This window comes from Miniopterus natalensis, chromosome 3, assembly GCF_054644295.1.
Source record: "Miniopterus natalensis isolate mMinNat1 chromosome 3, mMinNat1.hap1, whole genome shotgun sequence".
NCBI lineage: Eukaryota > Metazoa > Chordata > Mammalia > Chiroptera > Miniopteridae > Miniopterus > Miniopterus natalensis.
Window position 1 is genome coordinate 8099488 of NC_142083.1, and position 18978 is coordinate 8118465.

The 18978-nt window shown below is 49.2% G+C and overlaps 1 protein-coding gene across 1 annotated transcript in view; it reads left to right on the forward strand.

Annotated features, from left to right (window-relative positions):
- The window catches only part of LIFR (LIF receptor subunit alpha), a 61522-nt gene extending 42544 nt beyond the window's left edge, over window positions 1-18978 (forward strand). Inside the window, exons 11-20 of the mRNA XM_087815293.1 lie at window positions 284-446; window positions 2534-2604; window positions 4334-4547; window positions 6813-6992; window positions 9587-9688; window positions 10245-10412; window positions 13903-14064; window positions 14983-15076; window positions 16699-16777; window positions 17168-18978. Coding sequence (XP_087671419.1) covers window positions 284-446; window positions 2534-2604; window positions 4334-4547; window positions 6813-6992; window positions 9587-9688; window positions 10245-10412; window positions 13903-14064; window positions 14983-15076; window positions 16699-16777; window positions 17168-17791 — 1857 coding nt within the window. The 3' untranslated portion in view covers window positions 17792-18978. The remainder of the gene's footprint in view (window positions 1-283; window positions 447-2533; window positions 2605-4333; window positions 4548-6812; window positions 6993-9586; window positions 9689-10244; window positions 10413-13902; window positions 14065-14982; window positions 15077-16698; window positions 16778-17167) is intronic.

Genomic DNA, 18978 nt, shown 5'->3' on the forward strand with positions numbered 1-18978 from the left:
ACCGTTACTCTTTAGATTCAATATTTGGATTAAGAAGACACCTCAGTTTTGTTTATTGCTATTGCAGAGCTTAATTTCCCTGATTTGGCATTTATATAAGAATTAAAATATTATAGGGGATGAACTGTCTTTGATCTTACAGAGGTGGGCTCATGTGGATGTGCAGTCAGTTCCTGTTATAAATTTGGGAGGCTTATTTTAAAAAGTATGTGTATATGTGTATATATATATATGCATTCACGCACACATGATACTTTACACATACATACCTGTTTTCTAATAGCGGAATGTCACAGTCAAAGGAGTGGACAACTCGAATTATCTCATTGCTGTGGACAAGTTAAATCCATATACTGTGTATACCTTTCGGATTCGTTGTTCTAGTGAAACTTTCTGGAAGTGGAGCAAATGGAGCAACCAAAAACAATATTTAACCACAGAGGCCAGTAAGTTAACAGAGTGATTTATGGTTAATTATTACTATGGATCCTGAAATCCTATAACTATTTTTAGAGAAAATGTCACCAAAGTGACTAAAAACGGGAGAATGCTTAGACAGATTGCGTAATTCCGTATTATCTGCTAGTAAAATATTACATAGACGTTTTCAGTGAGGGTCTTTGGAGCATTGTGACGATATGGAAGCACAAAGGGCCTGGGTCGTGCCCCGGGACGAGGCCCCCCTCTGCAGCACGGTCGCGTCTGTGTTCAGGCGAGCACAGGAACCCAGACTTTGGACCGCGGAGAGGCTGTGGGGTGATTTTTCTCACTCCTTCCCCCTTTTCCCGGATTTTCCGGAATCTATTTAGATGGCCTCTTTTATTAACAACAATTATTGATGAAGAGAATTAGTTGGGATTTTAATTTCTGGCCCAAGCCTGAGAAATGGATGGGGCTAAGGTCTTGAACTTTAGTTTCTACAGAACACAGAGCAAAACAGCTATAAAATCAGGGAACTGGTTTTCTGAGTATAATTTCCCAAGGCAGAATAACATTCTCTGCTTGATTAATCAGATGTCAGCTTTAAGACAGAACATAGAAATAGGTATGATTTTCAGGAATCGTTCATGAAAAGATAGCAGGTTCTTTCTTGGCGTTATATAAATAGGAAGCACAAGGCTTCTCCTCCCAGATTTAGCAAACGGGAAAGCAAAAGCGATCAGACGTTAGTCCGGATGTTGTCTCCCCACGTGAAGAGCAAAGAGAGGGGGAGAGGAGCTTTGCAGTATGGGTAAGAATTGCTTGGATCATTAGAAATGAGTCCTATCCACGAGTCCAGAGAAAGAGTGTGTTAATCTATTGCTGTGTGGCCAATTACTCCCAGACTTGGTGCATTGAAACAGCAAACATTTATTATCCCACAGTGAGTGTCAGGGGAGCTCAGCGGAGTGGCTCTGCCTGAGAGTCTCTCATGAAGCTAGTAGCCATCTGGGTGGGGGCTGCAGCCTTGATTGGGGCCCGATTGTCTGCCTGCAGATGGTTCTCTCACAGGGCTGCAGGCAGGAGGCCTCTGTTCCTCTGCACAGGGCTGCCGGGGTGTCCTTTGAACATGGTAACCATCTCCTGCTGGACTTGTGATGGTACAGAGAACAAGGCTACCTCCACAGCGTCTCTGGGACCCAGCCTCAGAAGGGACAAGCCTTCCTGTTGGCTGTACCCTGTTGGTCACACAAGCCAAACCTGACGTAGGGTGGGAGGGCACCCACAAGGGCAGGAACATCAGGAGTGCTGACCAGTTCCATCGGTCGTTTTGTAGACTTGCCTCCACGGGCACTTATCCTTCAGTGGATGAGCCATTGTAGCCGAAAGGAAAGGAGCAGTTTGTTCGTACTTCATTAAGATGAAGGAATTCATGTCACAGATACCTGCCCAGCACCCACCATGTGTCAGGAATTGTTCTGGTCACGGGGGCAGAGCAGCAAATAAAACAGCAATCTCTGCTGGTGGGATGTATACGGTAGAGGGTTAGGAATGACTGTTTTTATTACATAGTAGTATGTTGGGTGGTAGTGAGTGCCGCAGAGAAACATAAAGCCTAGAAAGGGCGCTGGGGATGGAAGGCCAGGTGGCGGGGGAGGGAGTCGCAGTTTTAAATAGGGCGGTTGGGCAAGACTCACTAATAAGGTAATGCTTGCTCTGAGGTGTAAAGGAGGTGAAGCCCGGGTGGTTTATTCAGGGGCAGGGGCCTCTGGGCAGAGGAAGAGGGCGGGAAAGTGCAGAAAGCCTGGGGCAGGTGTCCTCCGCAGGTCTGAGGACCTGCCAGGAAGCCAGTGTGGCCAGAGCAGAGGGACCCTCACCCGTCACTTACAGCCTTGAGGGTGTTTTTAACCCATTCTAAAGGGTCGTATGCTTTGAAGGCGTGGAGGGCTTTTCCTTACTTTGTTTTCTGAGTGGAGGCTATTATGTGCTCCTATGTTCATTGAGAATTCCAAAAACCTAGAAATAAATTTCAAGCACCGCCATCTGAGTTATTGACATTGTCAACTGACGGATCATGCATCTTCAAATACTAACTTTTCCATCTCTTTCCTAGTTCCTTCAAAGGGACCAGATACTTGGAGAGAGTGGCGTTCTGATGGGAAAAATCTAATAATATATTGGAAGGTAAATATCGAATGTTTCCTTGAATATTTGCAGCACTTGATTATGGTAAACTACCTAACTTACATATGGTACTTGGGTTATCAAGCAACTAGGATTTCTCAGATTCGCAGAATTGCTGAGAATGTAACCCAGCTCCTAAACCCCTGGATTTCTCCTCACTGCTGCACCCCGGTCACTTCAGTTAGGATCTCAGGATTCTGTGCTTTGAGTTTATGAGGCCTACAAAGGACCTGAGGGTTTCATGAATTCAGTCCCTCTCACTTTAGTCAGAAACAAAGCCAAAAGCTACAAGTTAGAACCCTGACTACTTATATTGCATTTTTACCCTTGATGAATAGGAAACCAACTTTTTATATATTTTATGTGTAATTTGTTTCCCTTAAATTAAGTTACATCAAAATTATGACAATTTTAGTTGGGTAGAATTTTAGATAAAATATGAGTTGCATTACATTTTACTGGTTTTCCCTAGTAGAACAAACATTTTTGTTGCTATATTTTTTATCTGCTTTATAAACATTGAAGTCAGTTTTCTACATCAGATTTCATAAGAGCAGTCATCATCAGATTCCTTTAAATAGTGAATTTTGTTGTCAAAAGTGGAATAAGTCATTTTTACAAAAATGTGACATCAGTACAGCTTTGAGTAGTGAAATCTGAGCACACATCCTGTAGAAGTTCTGTTGCTTTGGGCTCGTCTCTATGGGACTGTGGCTTCCCCCCTTACTCCTGATGAGAAATTCCGCCGGCTCCCCTCAGTCGTCTGTCAGATTTCACGTAACGGTAATGATTATACAAATTGCTGCCGTGTAGAGGACGTTTGGAATGTTGCTCACACTGGGTGACTGTTTAACCAGGGATTAAAAATGTTGAAGTGATTCAGACTAACTGCAGCCACGAGGTTAATTGTTCTGCCATATTTGGGTAGAAAATTAAGTTGTTTTGGACATGTTGAGGTTTTTAAACATGTGTCACTGGGATATCCGAGTAGAGTCCAGTGGGTGGCGGTTTGAAGTAAGGCTCTGGAGCTCAGGGGAGAGATGGGAGCTAAAGACAGAGCTTTGAGTGGCATCCAGGGTGGGGCGAAAGTAGGCTTAGAGTTGTTTGTGCGGAAAATAATGCAGTAGTTAATAAATAATAATACAAGAATTAACTCTGCTGCCCCACCCTGAGTACATGGGATCCCTCCAGGAGAATGTACAGGTAGAAAGAGGCCGGGGCGGGGGCCTCGGAGCTGGCGGCAGATCCAGGGCCGGCAAAGGAGGAGCCAGCAGAGGGGACTGGGAAGGCCAGAGGGGCCCGGCGACCGGCAGGGAAGGGCACGCTTTCTGTAATGAGCACGGACCGCTCTAAAATGAGGAAACGGTGAATGTTTAAAAAACTAGGATGCCGTGCTTGTTAATGTGGTGTTTGTTTCTATATAGAGCAGGGCTTCTCGTAACTCTTTTCGGTTTGCTCCTGAACAGTGTGAGGCTAAATGCTGTTTTTCACGTACTTAATTTTCACCCGTGTGTGTGCTTGTCCTGCTCACAGCACTGACATCCCCCGGCCCCACCTTCCTGTCTGCCGAGGTCCCGGTGGGTTTCACACCTTCTGTCACCGCTGCGTCTTTCCCGATGCTATCCTGTCACGATCAGCGTAGTGTCCCGTTTAGACTCGATGGCCTTGCCCCCGCACATAGTCAGTGTTGCAGGTTTTATAACAGAAGCGACCCTTCTGTTTCCCGTAGCCTTTGCCCGTTAACGAAGCTAATGGAAAAATACTCTTCTATAACGTGTCGTGTTCGTCGGACGAGAAAACTCAGTCCCTTTCCGAGATCCCCGATCCTCAGCACAAGGCAGAAATACAGCTCGACAAAAATGACTACATCATCAGCGTGGTGGCCAAGAACTCGGCGGGCGCCTCGCCACCGTCCAGAATAGCCAGCATGGAAATCCCAAACGGTGAGTGTTCGGGCGCCGCGATGCCCGGGGGCGGGAAAGCGGGAGCGTGGTGGAGGCGTCGCGTGCTCCCTGCGGCTGCGGGTGGGTGAATGAGCGCTCGCCCAGACGGCAGCCGCGAGTCCCACTTGTCACCTGCGCGGGTGGGCGAGATAATCGCTGACCCTGTTACCTTAGCGCATAGTGCTGGAGAGTTGCCGTGGTGGCTGCTACTCTTAGCAAGAAATGCTTTAGCGGTTCATTCAGATGCCCTTTTCATCTGTCCCCCGACACCCTGAGAGAGGACTCTTACGTCAGCTGGGCTGTTTCCATCCTGTCGGGCAGGAAAAGATGCTCGGTTTAAATGGCAGCTTTGTTGATAAGACATTCTTTAAATAGGAGTCCTTTATGGATTCTTCTTGAAAGTCTAAGTTAGACCTTCATTATAAAAGAAATTTGGTGTAATTTTAAAATTTCTTAATGCCTTCCTTTAATTTTTATGGGTTAGCAGTGAGTAGTCCGTTCCTCCTTAGCTGCCTCGACAGCTTCTTGAGCGGTGAGTTCAAATACCACGTCCGCCTCTGGTCCCGGTCAGCTCCTCTTCTGAGTTGTCCCCCGGCTGTTCTGCCCCAATATGGGGCACCTTTCTCTGACCACCCACTTCTAGAGGAAGACAGATTGGTCCCGCTGGGTCCTCTAAGTATCTTTTTAGTTCTTGCTGGAGGCAGTCTTATTGCTTGTTACTGAACTGGTTCTTCGCTTCAGTGGGATGCAGGGGAATCGGAAGGAGGGAATGGGGAGCACAGCATGTTTCAGACGCACAACACCAGCCAGGGCCCCAGAGGGTAAGGGGGAAACAGAGATGTGCGGACAGCCTCGAAGCAGATAACCACTCACTTAGATATTTGCTCTCATGACAGGCAATAGCCGTGTTATCTTCTGACCCAAGACCTATATTGTTACCTTTTCCATGTGTCTCCAGAGTGTGGTGATTTACAGAACTCACAGTGGCCTCGTCAGCTCTCATTCCTGACGTCCCAGAATAAATCACCGTCCCTGGAGGTTCTCCCAAGTGGCAGGCCTCACAGTCAGCACAGTATGACCATGTGGGTTTTTAATCACAGTGAACCACAAAGCTGTTATATCCAAAGTCTTTATTCTGAGTCAGACCATTGTCTTGTCCTCAGTAGTAGTTGCTTTATGAATGCAAATCTTGATTTAAAAAGTCTTTGGCTTTTTACTAAACCCTTAAACACGCATCGGTTATAGAAATTACAGCCATCCCTCAGCACGTGTGGGGGTTGGTTCTGGGAAACCAAGGCCCATGGATGCCCACGATTCTCAGGTAATGACCAGAACGGAGCGTGCAGGTGGCCTCCGCATCCGCCGGGTTCCCGCCACGGGCTGCGGTTACCGTCTTCACGCTTGGCTGAATCGGCGGATGCAGAACCCGTGGATACGGAGGCCCGGCTGTACTTCTTTCCCGTGTTACTGTGGAAAAAGGCCCCCTCTCCCTTTTGGCCAAGCCGCCCTAACCCACGCCAATTTCTCACCCCCCACCTGGACCTCTCCTGACACCTAGGCCAAGATCTGGCACCGGCTCGTGCTAGCCCCTTCCCATCAGCCTCAGCACCTCACCCCTCCATCTCCCACGGGCCCTGTTTGGGCTTTTCCCTCTCTGTGCCCTCACTGGCCATCCCACCCCTCCCACGGTGTTTCATCCCAGACCATTTCAGCAGGTTCCTCCTCTCTGCAGCCCATGTGGCAGGGCGGGAGGGCCGTCTTCCAGGAATGGAAGAGGGGCTGGAGCAGCCTTCCGTCCGCCTCCTGCTGCTGTGCCCTTGCCCTGTGCGCTATGCAGGGCTGGCATTGCAGGCACGGCCCCCCACCGTGGAGCTCACACCCACGGTGGTAATGAGAGGAGGGACGCAGCAGGCTGTTGCTCGTGCTCTGCCTCCGGCCTGCCCTGGACCCTCTGGTGCCCTCATGCCCTCTGCCCGAGCCTCCCCGGCCCTCGACCTTCGTGTCCTGGCCCCACTCATTCCACCTGATCTACTTGCTTTTTTACTCCTTTGTTTCAGCTGCTGAGTTAATCTGTGTGTACAGGTAATTGCCATGGTCACAACAGAAATAACAGAGTGACACTTACTAAAGGTTTATCTAGTTTGAGCACTTTTAAAATTTCTGTACAGGGAAGTAAATTTTTTAACTCCTGCCCATTTTCATGAGGTTTACCTTACAGTGTTATTTTTAACACCAGCTAATAAGTGTCCTTCTTTCTCATTGAAGATGATCTGAAAATCGAGCAGACGGTCGGGATGGGAAATGGGATCCTCCTCACGTGGAACCACGACCCCAACATGACTTGCGACTACGTCGTTAAGTGGTGCAACTCTTCTCAGCCGGAGCCCTGCCTGATGGACTGGAAGAAGGTCCCTGCGAACAGCACCGAGACCCTCATAGAGTCCGGTATGTGTTCCTCGGAGGTCTCCAAGATCAGTTTTAAAAGAGCAGCCCCCGGACCGCTCTTCCCGACCACTGGGCCAGGCTGGACTGGTTTGGCTTTTTGGAAGGTGGTTCCAGGCAATGTGTATGTAGAAGGATTCAGATCCCTTGATCTCATAATTACTTGTCTAGGAATTTATTCTAGGAAATAATGAGAGAGCAACACAGATTTACATCTGAGAATGTTCACTGCAGCATTATTTATAGTCGTGAAAATGGAAAACAGCCAATAGGAGAGGGAGTTGAACTGGTACCTCTGTGAGATGGAGTTTTAAGTAGCACTGAAATACGCGTGGAAGGTTTAACAGTGTGGGAAATGCCCACGAAGAAGGTTACGAAACTAAGGAGTGTGGGCTCTCGCAGGAATTTTGCCTGTTTGCCCAGGGCCCAGGTTCCCGAGGTCAGGGAGACTGAGCACAGAGGACTTGCACCCCTATTACCACTTAGCCTGGGGTCCATCAAGGGGACGTCGGCCTGGCAGCGGGCACAGGGGGCGGGCCAGCTCCGTGGTTGCTGGGGAGCCCTGGGCCTCTTTGGCAGCTGCCGTTGGTACTGTGAAGCCTGAATTTAGCCCCAGGGGCACTTGGTAACTACCGGCTAAGCCAGCCTTGTCCTGGGGAATGGGTGCCCCCTCTCCACTGTCCCTGTTCCTTCGCAGGGGCTGACTAGTGTTGTTTCTGTACCCTCAGAGGGTACAGGGATGCTGGAACCTGCAGTCTGTGGGTGGTGATGTCCTTACCCCGTGACTCAACATCCCCCCACCCCCGTGCTGGTGAGGTTCAGGGGCGCCAGACTGTTCTCTCCTCCTTCCCTTTGTCGCTGTCAGATGGTGAGGAGGGGTCCCCTTCATTCACTTACCACCTGTGGGGGCCGCTCATGTTCCCATTCTACTTGGAACGCAGCCAGACGGCCTCCCGTGCAGAGTCGGCCAAGGCAGGGGCGATGGTTCCCTTTACCCTTTCTCCCCGGACACCCCACTTCCCAGCCTGCTGGTCGCACCTCAGCCCCCCTTTCCTGCACCTTCCCTTGCGTTTCCCCCACGGGAGCTGCCTGAGACCCACACTGGCCCAGGGCGCTCTGTGGGGTTCTGAGCCCCCCTCCGCCCCTCCATGCTTCCTCACCGGGGCTTGGGGTCCGCGGGAGGGCCTGGGGCAGGTGCAGTGATGTGCGGAGGTGCCACCCGAGGGACAGCATCTGGACGGAAGTTAAGCCAACACCTGTGGGCTGAGCAGAACGCCCCAGCCACGAGGCCCTCCTGGGTTAGCGAAGTCAGCGACCTTGCCCAAGGTCACAGGACGAGGGCGATGGCAGCAGGATCCAAATCCGAAGCAATTCGGGGCTTCGGGAAGCTGGGGATTTTGTCTTTCATTCGCTGCTGCGGGAACAGCGGGTGGCCGTAGCAGGTGTTTCTCCTGTTCTTTTCTCATCCGCTCTCACCCGTCTTCCCTCTTTCATGACCTGCTGTAACCCATCCAGGCACCTTTTCTTTTCAGGAATCGGAATCCTAGACTATGGATACAGATAAACGTAATTGAAACATCAAACTCTAGGTACAAATTTACCAGCGTGCGCGCATTATAAAATCACAACCTCAAGCGTACCTGCCTCCAAAGGAGAAAGTGACGAAATGATGTTAGAGGGTGACCAGCTCCCCTCAGAGCCTGTGGGTCCCCGATGTTCCAGGGCACAGAGCTGGGCAGCCAGTGCTTTAGCCGCACTGGAAAAGTCATGTTCCATGAATTAAATGCAAACCCTATACTGGCGTTTTCCCCAGGCAGCATCCTCTCCCCAGGCCACCATTGGTGAGCTCCTAATTGCCCTTCAAGTCCCTGTTCCAGTGTCACTTCTTGGTGGCGTTGTCCCTCCTCGGAGGTGCCACAGCCTATGATAGGTCCCCCTGGTCTCACAATGAGTCCCCCTGTCTCTCCTCTCCTCTCTGCCCGCTTCTCCAGGCCAGGGCCTCTGTTCCCAGCGTCTCCCACATGGCATTGTGTTGAGGGGGCATTTAAAAGGGGCTTCCTGACTGAAGTTAAGGTGCTTCTCTTGTATGGCAGGGTCACTCAAGGGCACTAAATGGAGATGCCATAAAGGAACAGACTCTAAGACCAGCTCCTTTCACATGGATGCATCCAAAGCCAGTGGACGTTTCAGTGTCTGCTCTTGGCCTGAGGGGCGAGCTGGGCGGCTCTCAGACCCAGAACCAACAGCAGCCGAGGGGGGGGAGCATTTCAGAGCACGATGTGGGCCTGACCCTGGACCGAGACTGGACGAAGGCGTCATTGCTGGGTTTTAGGGAACAAAGTCAAAGCCTTGGTCACCATGTTAATAATGCTCAACTTTTCATTACAATGAAAGTAAATTTAAAAAATTTTTTTAGTCAGTGTTCATTGTGAATATTTACCAGTTTTGAAAATACGGATGTATTTTTGATAAGAAAGCATCTATTTAAATTTAGCTTTGGCAGTTTTCAGAGTACGTTCCTGTAAATTTGATGTTTCTGAGATAGAAATTCATGGTAACGTGCACTGACGAAAGCTGACTGACTGTCCGCCCTGTAGATCAGTTTCGCCCCGGCGTGAGGTACAACTTCTTCCTGTACGGATGCAGAAACCAAGGCTATCAGCTGCTGCGCTCTGTGATCGGATACACGGAAGAGCTGGGTACGTTAAATGGGCCCGTTTTCTCAGAGCTCAAGGTAACGTGAGGAATTATAAGTGAACAGTTGGGTCCTAAAACTAGATTAAATGGGGAAGTTTAGTTCAGGGAAGGGAAAATAATTTGTATGACAGTTAAAATAATTTATGATTACTTATTCGTACTTCATTTGTTTAATTGTGTGTTTCACAAATTCATTGTCATTGAAAAAAATCGTGTTTTGCATGTCAAGAATACTTAGTTTGCAGTTATACAAATTGAAACAGCTATCGACTTATTCCAGATAACCAGTAAAGAGGGGAACCACAAATGGAGTCTGTTTGAATATCCACTTAGAGATTTTGCGTAGTTGCTTCCCTAATAGTCCTGCCTTTGTGTGTCTGGTGATTAGCTTCACAGCAGAAGTGTTTGTAGTAATATGTGTGAAAGTTTATGATTAAATAGGAAATAAACTCCTGATTCCGAGTTTAGTTATTTTCGAGGCTAGAAATCCCGTTAACTGTTGGTGTCTTACTCTGTATCAGTAAACTCCCCTTCACCCGTGACTGTCCCCTTTTACAGCTCCCATCGTCGCTCCCAATTTTACCGTTGAGGATACGTCTGCAGACTCGATACTAGTGAAATGGGAAGATATTCCTGCGGAAGAGCTTAGGGGCTTTCTACGGGGATATTTATTCTACTTTGAAAAAGGAGAGAGAGACACATCGAAGATGAGGGGTTTGGAACCAGGTAAGTCCGTTACTAAAGTGAGTTGAGGGCAGCCAAGAAGCCCTGCGTTAGTTACGAAGAGGAGGAAGGGAAGTGCGGCTCGTTGCTACGATGCTGGTTTCCAGAACCGCCTGGAAAATAGGGAAATGGAAATGCTATCATTTTATAAACACGAGAATGTTAATAGTTTAAGTCCATGATAATCAAAGTGTAATCTTTCAGAAATTATTTAAATTATTTGTTCTGAAGCCTTGAGTTGTAAGCCCCATCTCTTACTAGTCAGGCCTGATCCATTACATCGCATCTTATGAAGGTTACTAAAAAAAAAAAGTCTTCCTGTACTTACAATAACGGAGGGGAAAAGCTCAGGCACCCAAAGAATGGCTTCGGAGCCTCTTTTGTTATCTGACAAAATGCCTCCCTCACCGATAGCCTTGGCTTTAATGAGCTGAGAAACTTAATGGACTTGATTAAAGACAAGTGTATCCATTAGATCGTAAAAGTACAGCCAACCCTGACACCTGGTAAGTGTATGTCCAGAGAAGTAAGAGAATTCCCAAATTTACAAACGCAAAAAATGTTTGTGCAGGCTTCTGGCATTTCCCTAAATTATATTTCTTTTGGAGTCAGATGTTTATTTGTAGCCACGTAATACAAGCGTATCACCTTATCAGTCTGTGTGCTTTCATTTCCCTTAATGACCTCTCCCCGGAAAGAAACCGTTTTAATTATCCAGTGCAGGTCTGACAAGTAGAGAACAGCATAGCATCCCTGCATGGAGATGCTGACCAGGCTTGGGCCAAGTCCCTTCCCAAGAGCAGCTGCGTTAAACACACGCTCCCCAGATCCCCAAGTCTGTGTTTCCTGAGCCTTCAGAGTTGCCTATGAAGGAGGGATCCCTAAATGCCAAACTCTACAGACACCCAGAGTCTGGTGTAATTTTCCTCAAATGCTCAGAAATTTTGCACTAGAACCAGTTAAAATTCAAGCATCTAGACTTACCATGAGACATGGTGGATTGGTCACTAAAATTAGAGTAAAAAGAGGAAAAAACATCATCATACCAATGCTTAAAGCCACAAAGAGAACTAGAGGGGTAAGAGTACACCAGGAAAGGAGTTTTGGATATTGGAGGCTGTTGGAGGGGAGGCTGGTGGGATCCAGGGGACAGTCAGCATCGGTGAGAGATCGCTGGGTTCATCCTGTGGGACCGTTAGGGTGGACCTGGGCCGAGCCTCGGGGGTTAATTGGAAGTCTGTGTGAGGAGCAGTTAGAACCCCCAGCCCTACGCCAGCTTCACGTAGCTGATAGGAATGCCCAGGCCCTGTCTGAAGGCAAGAGGTTTATTTTTTGGAGAAACTGAACTGAGAGCCCCTCCATAGAGGGGGTCAGCTTGGTAAACGGCAGACCTTCCCCTTTCTCCTTCCCACCCGGCCAGTAGGACGTCTCTAGCTTGGCCTGTTTTCCCAGTCGGGATTATAGGCTCTTTTTCTGGAAAAAATAAATGGTTCCTGGTGAAAGACATAAAAGATACTGATGTTTGCGGGTTTGTCCCAATGGAAAGCCTGGTCATTCCCCACCAGGAATAAGTGAAGCCCCCAACCAATAAACCCCACCCATGAGCCTGTTTGGTGTGGCTCAGTTGGTTGAGCATCCTTCCTACGCACCAAGAAGCCTCCCGTTCAGTTCCCGGTCAGGGCACGTGCCTGGGTTGTGGGTTTGATCCCCAGTAGGAGGCATGCAGATAGATGTTTCTCTATCATTGATGTTTCTGTCTCTCCCTCTTCCTCTCTCTGTAAAATCAATAAAAATAAGCCTGCCCACGCCCACCGAGCCTCCGTGGGCCTTTTAGTGGCTCCTCTGGAACGTGGGTAGCAACCAGGGGTAACCAGGTGGCTGAGAAAGCTCCTAACATGAGAGACAGAAACCAGAAGAAATCAGAGGAAACATTCAATGTGAGGAACAGAGTAATTTAAAACAAAATAAAACTTGCTTGGGTCATTGAGACCTGCCGTATGTATTTGGAAAGACATGTCACTGTAATAGGGGAAAATCAGAAGACAGGTAGAACTCCTCAGAATCGAGCCTGGCCCAGACGCTCCACAGCACACCCATTACTAGAAGGTATCACGGAAGTGTCTTCAGAATACTGGGTGAACATTACTTTCAGCCTAAAGTTCTGTACTTGGCCGTCTGTCAACGGATAGGAGAGGAGAATGAAGACATTCTTAGGCTTGCAAGCCCGCACCGGCTTCCTTCCTGCACACGCCCTTTCTCTGGAAGCTGCTGGGCAAGGTCACCAGTGAGGACACAGTGGGGAAGGGAGTCCAGTCAGGAGAAGATGCTCTGGGAAGGTTCCCCCGGCGGGGAGCTGGCCCTGGGGGGAGCTGGTGGGGGTTGGGGGCCGGCGATGGCCCTGGGACTCAATCGTGTTGGACCACATGGAAAAGTGTACCAAATAGTCACTGGAGGATGTGGGAAGAATTAGGAATTGGTGCATCCAGCAGACGAGGGTAAAAAGCAGTTATAAGAGAAGAACAAGAAAGGAAACATCCTACAAAATTTGCAGATGATCACAGTAACGTAAACACTGGCTTTACTGGGTGTTCTGATGTTTCTGTGTGAGGTATGGGGGTGTGGGGCCAGGGGGGTAGTCGTGAGAGAGCTAAGTCTGCATCTACCTGTGGGACATGGGTAGATAATCCCGCAATTTAAAAATCAAGCACTGCCAACCTAAGTCTGTTTTGAAATACGGAAGTAAATATCCAAGGAACTTGGTAACATGATTTTAAAGTAGGTGTAGGTGGTGGGGGAGACGCTGATGGGGAACAGCTGCTTTTTGGTTATTAGCCACATAATGTATTATTTTGGTTGAAATTTTAAAAAATAATACTTTAAGCAATTCTTTTTTTCCGTTATTGTTGACACTATTGCAGATGTCCCTGCCTCCACACAGCCCCCACCCCCCTTCCCTCTGGCCATCAGCCTGCCGTTGGCTGGGCCTGTGAGAGGCGCCTCTGTGTTCTCCGGCTCACAGTTCTTCACACTGCTTTTTGAAATGACCCAGAGGCTTCCTCACTAGCGTCTCACTTGAGAGCCTCTTTCCTGAGTGGCTGGGGGTCCTCTCCGTTGATCTGTACTCTCGCTGCCTCAGGTCTCACTCACGGGTGGCATCGGTTTTTCATGTTCTTAGCAGCAGAAAGAGAAGTGGCTTGTGTTTACTGCCTTGAATGGGTGAGAACTTCACACGGCCCTGCGAGATAAGGTCCTAATACTCTATTTCATGGCTAGAGACGCTCAGGTTCAGGGAGATTTAAATGAAGGGTCCAGTTCACACAGCTGCTCACTGGCGGCCGTGGCCGTGGCCGTGGCCGTGGCCGTGGCCGTGGCCCTGGCTGGCTCCACGGCTCAGGCCTGGATGTGGCCAGCTGCTGGACTCCCCTAGCAGGGATGCGGGGGTGCGTTTAAAATGCCGTAGAAATAAGGATAATATTCTTCACTTTAAAAACAGGTCGTTCCGACGTCAAGGTTAAGAACATCACGGACATATCCCAGAAGACACTGAGAATCGCTGATCTTCAGGGTAAAACAAGTTACCACCTAGTGTTGCGGGCCTACACGAATGGCGGATTGGGCCCCGAGAAGAGCATGTTTGTGGTGACCAAGGAAAACTGTGAGTTAAATGTTGCTGTTGAGATCCTTCCCATACTTAAGTGTACAGTTTTCTAACGATCTTTGTATAGGAATTCCCTTTTATTAAATTTCACATTTTGTTGCATTTTTATAGTTGGTATAAGGCAGGGTTAAAAGGCCATGAGAAGACTTATTTATTCTTTTTAATTATTTGAAGCTGTTTCCTCATGAGTATCTGAGAAATGAATGAATGAAGGATACACCTGAAGTCCAGAGTTCTCAGTTCATGTGGAGTTTATATAATGGCCAACCAGTTTAAAATCTTTTGCCCTAATTATTCTGTGGTTTTTAACATATCCAGGGAAGAGTGAAAAATATATTTTTTTAAAAATGTGTTGAGCACAGCTTATAAATTTGAGATGGAAAGTAGAGAGGCGTGATGGACTTGCCTCCCGTTGGCAGCAGCAGACTTGACTTTGATGCCTGTGGTTGGAGTTCCTGCGCACTCTCAGTGTAAATGGCTGTGAGGTGGTGCTTCTCAGCTGGGGGTGGTTTTGCCTCCTTGTGGACACTTGGCAATGTCTGGTGACACTTCTGGTTGTCATAACTGGCAGGTCTGCTGGGACCTAGGGGTGAGGACCCCAGGGATGCTGCTAAACTTCCTACAGTGGATGACAGCCTTCCCTGGACACACACACAGACACACACACCGTGAGGAAATACCTGGCCTGTAATGTCAGCAGAGCCAAGATTGAGTAGCCCTGCTCTGAAGAATTTAAGTACGAAGATAAAAATTATTAAAATGCTTGAAGGTTATATTTTAATAGTTTTCCCCTGTCCCTGGAGCAGTTAGGATTTTTCCTTCTCATCTGCCAACTTAAATATTTCCGAAGGTGAATTTATTCTATATGTCACACCGAAAATGGTGATTTCAGTATTTGCAATGTTCTCTCTCCAGCCGTGGGACTGATAATCGCCATTCTCATCCCGGTGGCAGTGGCTGTCATCGTTGGAGTGGTGACAAGTATCCTTTGTTACCGGAAGCGAGAATGGTAATCTGCACTCACTCTTGCTCTTTTATTCTTGTGGGTGTGGCTGTTTACGTTTAACAAATAAGTACATTTTTTTTTTTTTGGTTGAAGCTAGTTGGTAAAGAAATACTTGTTTTAGTGAGAATTAACGTTGGACTTAATGTTAGGCAAGAACATGGCATATTATTTAAAGGTTTAAAAATAAACGTGCAAATGTTTTCCCTACTGTATTTCCTAATAACCTAAAATAATAGCATTTGTGCTAAAAATAATATTCGCGGGCTTAAATATAACAATAGCTATGTGCCAGGTGAAATGTAGTTGCGTGATTAAGACCTCGCTTGTCTTGGTGACCCCCTTAGAAAATCAGGTCAGTTATTCGTTTAGTCAGTAGACATGGGCGACGCCTCCCAGGTGAGGAGGGAGGTGGCGGTAAACTAAGCGTGGTCCTGACAGACTTCCAGCCTAGTGGGGTGCTGGACATGAAGCCATAACCACCCAGAAGCTGCGGGCTTAGAGTGAGAGTGGGTACGAGCAGGTGGGCGCCGTGAGAAGGGCACGAGAGCCGTGGCCCTGGAGGTGGCGGCCAGGGCTCCCTGCGGGAGTTGCGATTGGGCAGCATCCCAAAGGGTAAGGAGGGGAAAGAATGTTCCAGGCAGGGAAAGTGACTTCTGTGAGGACCCGGAGCTGGGAAAGAAGTTGATCTGGAGAAAGCGAGGAGAACTGTGTGTGGAGGTGAGGCGCGGTGTCCCGAGGCGAGGGGAGGGGAGGGGACGCGAGGCCCAGCGGGAGACAGGCCTCGTGGTCAGCTGACAAGGTTGGCCGGGGCTGGGCTTGGGGCCGGTGGCTGTGTCCATCTTAGACAGTCCTCACTGGCCTCAAAAACCATCATTTATGAGAAAGACAAGAATGTATTCTAGCAACCCTGGCTTATAAATCAAAATAGTAATAATGTCCTGCTAACCCTGTCCTGCTAACCATACTCTCATTACCAGCACTCTCAGCATAAAACTGATTTCAATACCAAAAAAAGAGATCAAGTGCGGAGCGAGTTTGAAGTTGGAGCATTTCAGGCTTGCTTTAACAAGGTTTTTCCCTGCGGGGATTTTAAACAATAAAGCCCTTTTGAATCGCTGTGCGGTGGCATGGCACAGAGGAGTCTCCTTTCTGTTTGTGTTCAGTTTTTGCTCAGGGTGAACAGCCTTCCTTTCTCTGATAGTCCAGAGCCTGCCAGGAGCCTAGAGAGCGGCACACAAGCGAGTCCCCTGCGTTTTCCATCCTGCTCACGCGGTGCGCAGCGCGAACAGCTCGCTTACGTGAGCAAGGCCTGCGTTTTACTTCTGACCTAAGAGCCCGGTCACCATTTTAATGCTTTGCTTTCCATCTCCGTAAGATGCACAAGCTGTTGCAGCTCTGGAACTAAGAGTAGTGTGTCCGTGGTTTTAAAACCGGAGCCTCTGGACACATGGCGTGCAAAGTCCCGGTGAATGGTCGATCACACCGAGAACGACCTTGCCTCTTCATCTCGTGTCCGTTCAGGGTTCTTACGAAATGTCCAGTCGGCCTTGTGATTCAGTAACTCTTGGTTGCCTAATTGCTGGCCTTCCAGTTATTAAATGTGCCTGATTCTTCTTTACTTAAAGGGTAAAGGAAACCTTCTACCCGGACATCCCCAATCCCGAGAACTGCAAAGCCCTGCAGTTCCAGAAGAGCACCTGTGAGGTAATCCTGCAGCACTGGCTTTTATTTTTTTTTATTGTATTTTGTTATTTTATTTATTTTATTTACCTATTTTATTTAGTCTTTTGTGAAAAGTTTTTAACATGCAAATGTCATCCTAAGTAAAATATGTTGAAAAAATAACGGTGCTCTGACATCTGCGGAATTTCTGCAGCTATCGATTTTAAATCACTTGCATCATGCTTCCCCCCCCACTGCTGTTAATAGCGAGAGTAGCATCGATGTGTGGGAAAAGGTAGCTTCGCTCTGGTATGCACCACAGGACAGGAGAGCGATTTTTACAAGCAGGCCTGGGAAAGTGGGTAAAATAACGCCCCTTCGTGCGGGAGCCCTGGTGCTGTCCTTCATCTCTGTTTTGCAATTGACTTCCAGGGAAACAGCGCTCTTAAAACACTGGAAATGAATCCTTGTACCCCAAATAACGTGGAGGTTCTGGAGACTCGGGCAGCGGGTCCTAAAATAGAGGACACGCAGATCATTTCCCCGGTGGCCGAGCGTCCGCAGGAGCGTGCGGAGGCCGAGCCCGAGAACCACGTGGTCGTGTCCTACTGCCCCCCCGTCATCGAGGAGGAAATAGCGAACCCAGGGGCGGATGAAGCCGGGGGCACCTCGCAGGTCGTTTACATCGACGTGCAGTCCATGTACCAGCCGCAGGCCAAGCCGGAGGAGGACCCGGAGGCCGAGGCCGCGCCGGGCGCCGGCTACAAGCCGCAGATGCGCCTCCCCGTGGCGGCCGCCGTGGAGGAGGCAGCCGAGGAGGGCGACCTGGGTAAGGCCGCGGGGTACCGACCGCAGGCCACTGTGAACACCTGGACCTTGGTGTCCCCAGACTCCCCCCGCTCCACGGACAGCAACAGCGAGGTGGTGTCCTTCGGAAGCCCTTGCTCCATCAACTCCCGGCAGTTTTTGATTCCGCCTAAGGATGAAGACTCTCCGAAATCTGACGGGGGAGGGTGGTCCTTCACAAACTTTTTCCAGAACAAACCAAACGATTAACGGTGTCCCCTCCGTCCGCCATCTCGATAAGCCCCCGTCGCCAGCGTTGCCGCGTGGGCGCCGGGCACGTGGGGGGACCCTGGGGAGCGCTGTCTGCAGGGTGGACGTCACTGTGTGCAAGTCCCGCTGCGCGTGTCCGTGTGCTTTCCGTGTAGCCTAGAGCCAAAGCACAGGGACACTGATTCAGCCCACGCCACTCGCGACTGGGAGCCACTTGTGATTCGAGCCACAGCGCCCTCCCGGGCCCTGCCCTTGGGAAGCTCTTCTGGCCTAACTGCCCGTCCTGCGCGCAGGCCGCCCGCCGGCCGCGCCCTGCTGTCCCGGTGGTTTTCTCGGTGGCCGCTGGCGCCGCAGGTCCGCGGGCGAGGGCGGGAGGCGGGGCAGCCGCTGGCGCGGGCTCGCCTGGCGTGGGCTCCGGTCTGGATGAAAACCAAGCACAGAGTTGAAGACTTCCGACATGGTCCTCCAGCCACAGCATCTGCCGAAGTTAATACGGTGTTTGCCGCAGCGACAGGCATTTCGTGTGTCTGATACGCGTGCTGACCTCTGTGCCTGCTGTATGACGGTCACCACGCAGTGTTCTCAGGGTACACGCCTGGCAGACGAGCCGACGCTGAGCAGCCCAAGTCGGAATCGCCCTTCCCGCCTCGGGAAGGGTTCGCAAACCTCTCCATTCTTTTAACTTTCCTGCCAGCTTCCCATATCGCACTTGATTGCCCCAATATTTAAATCTTAAATTCCTAAGACTATACATCTAAGGTTTTTTTTGTGTGTTTTTTTTAATCTGGGTTATTTTTTATTCCACGGCGTCAGTTGTATAAATACATGAGTAAATTCAGTACTATTCTTAAACATACAATTCTGGTGACTTACTATTTGAGACTACTAAGCAACATCTAGCGGCATTAGCGCTCTGCAGTTCTGACTGGCTTCCGTGTCCCCTGGGAAGGCCATGCCCTTGAGCCGGGTCACCCAGGCAGTGGCCGCGACACCTCGTAGCAGATGTTCCTGCTGACGGCGCCTCTTAGCAGTTCCTCTCTCTTATATGATCAGAAGTCCAGACTATTCGATCCAGTCCTCAATTTTTAAAAATATAAACTAAAAAGGTAATGCTTCTTAAAGGAACAATTACTCACGGGCTATTTATGTGAAATGTCATAAAATCCATTTGCGTGGGTGGGCGCACC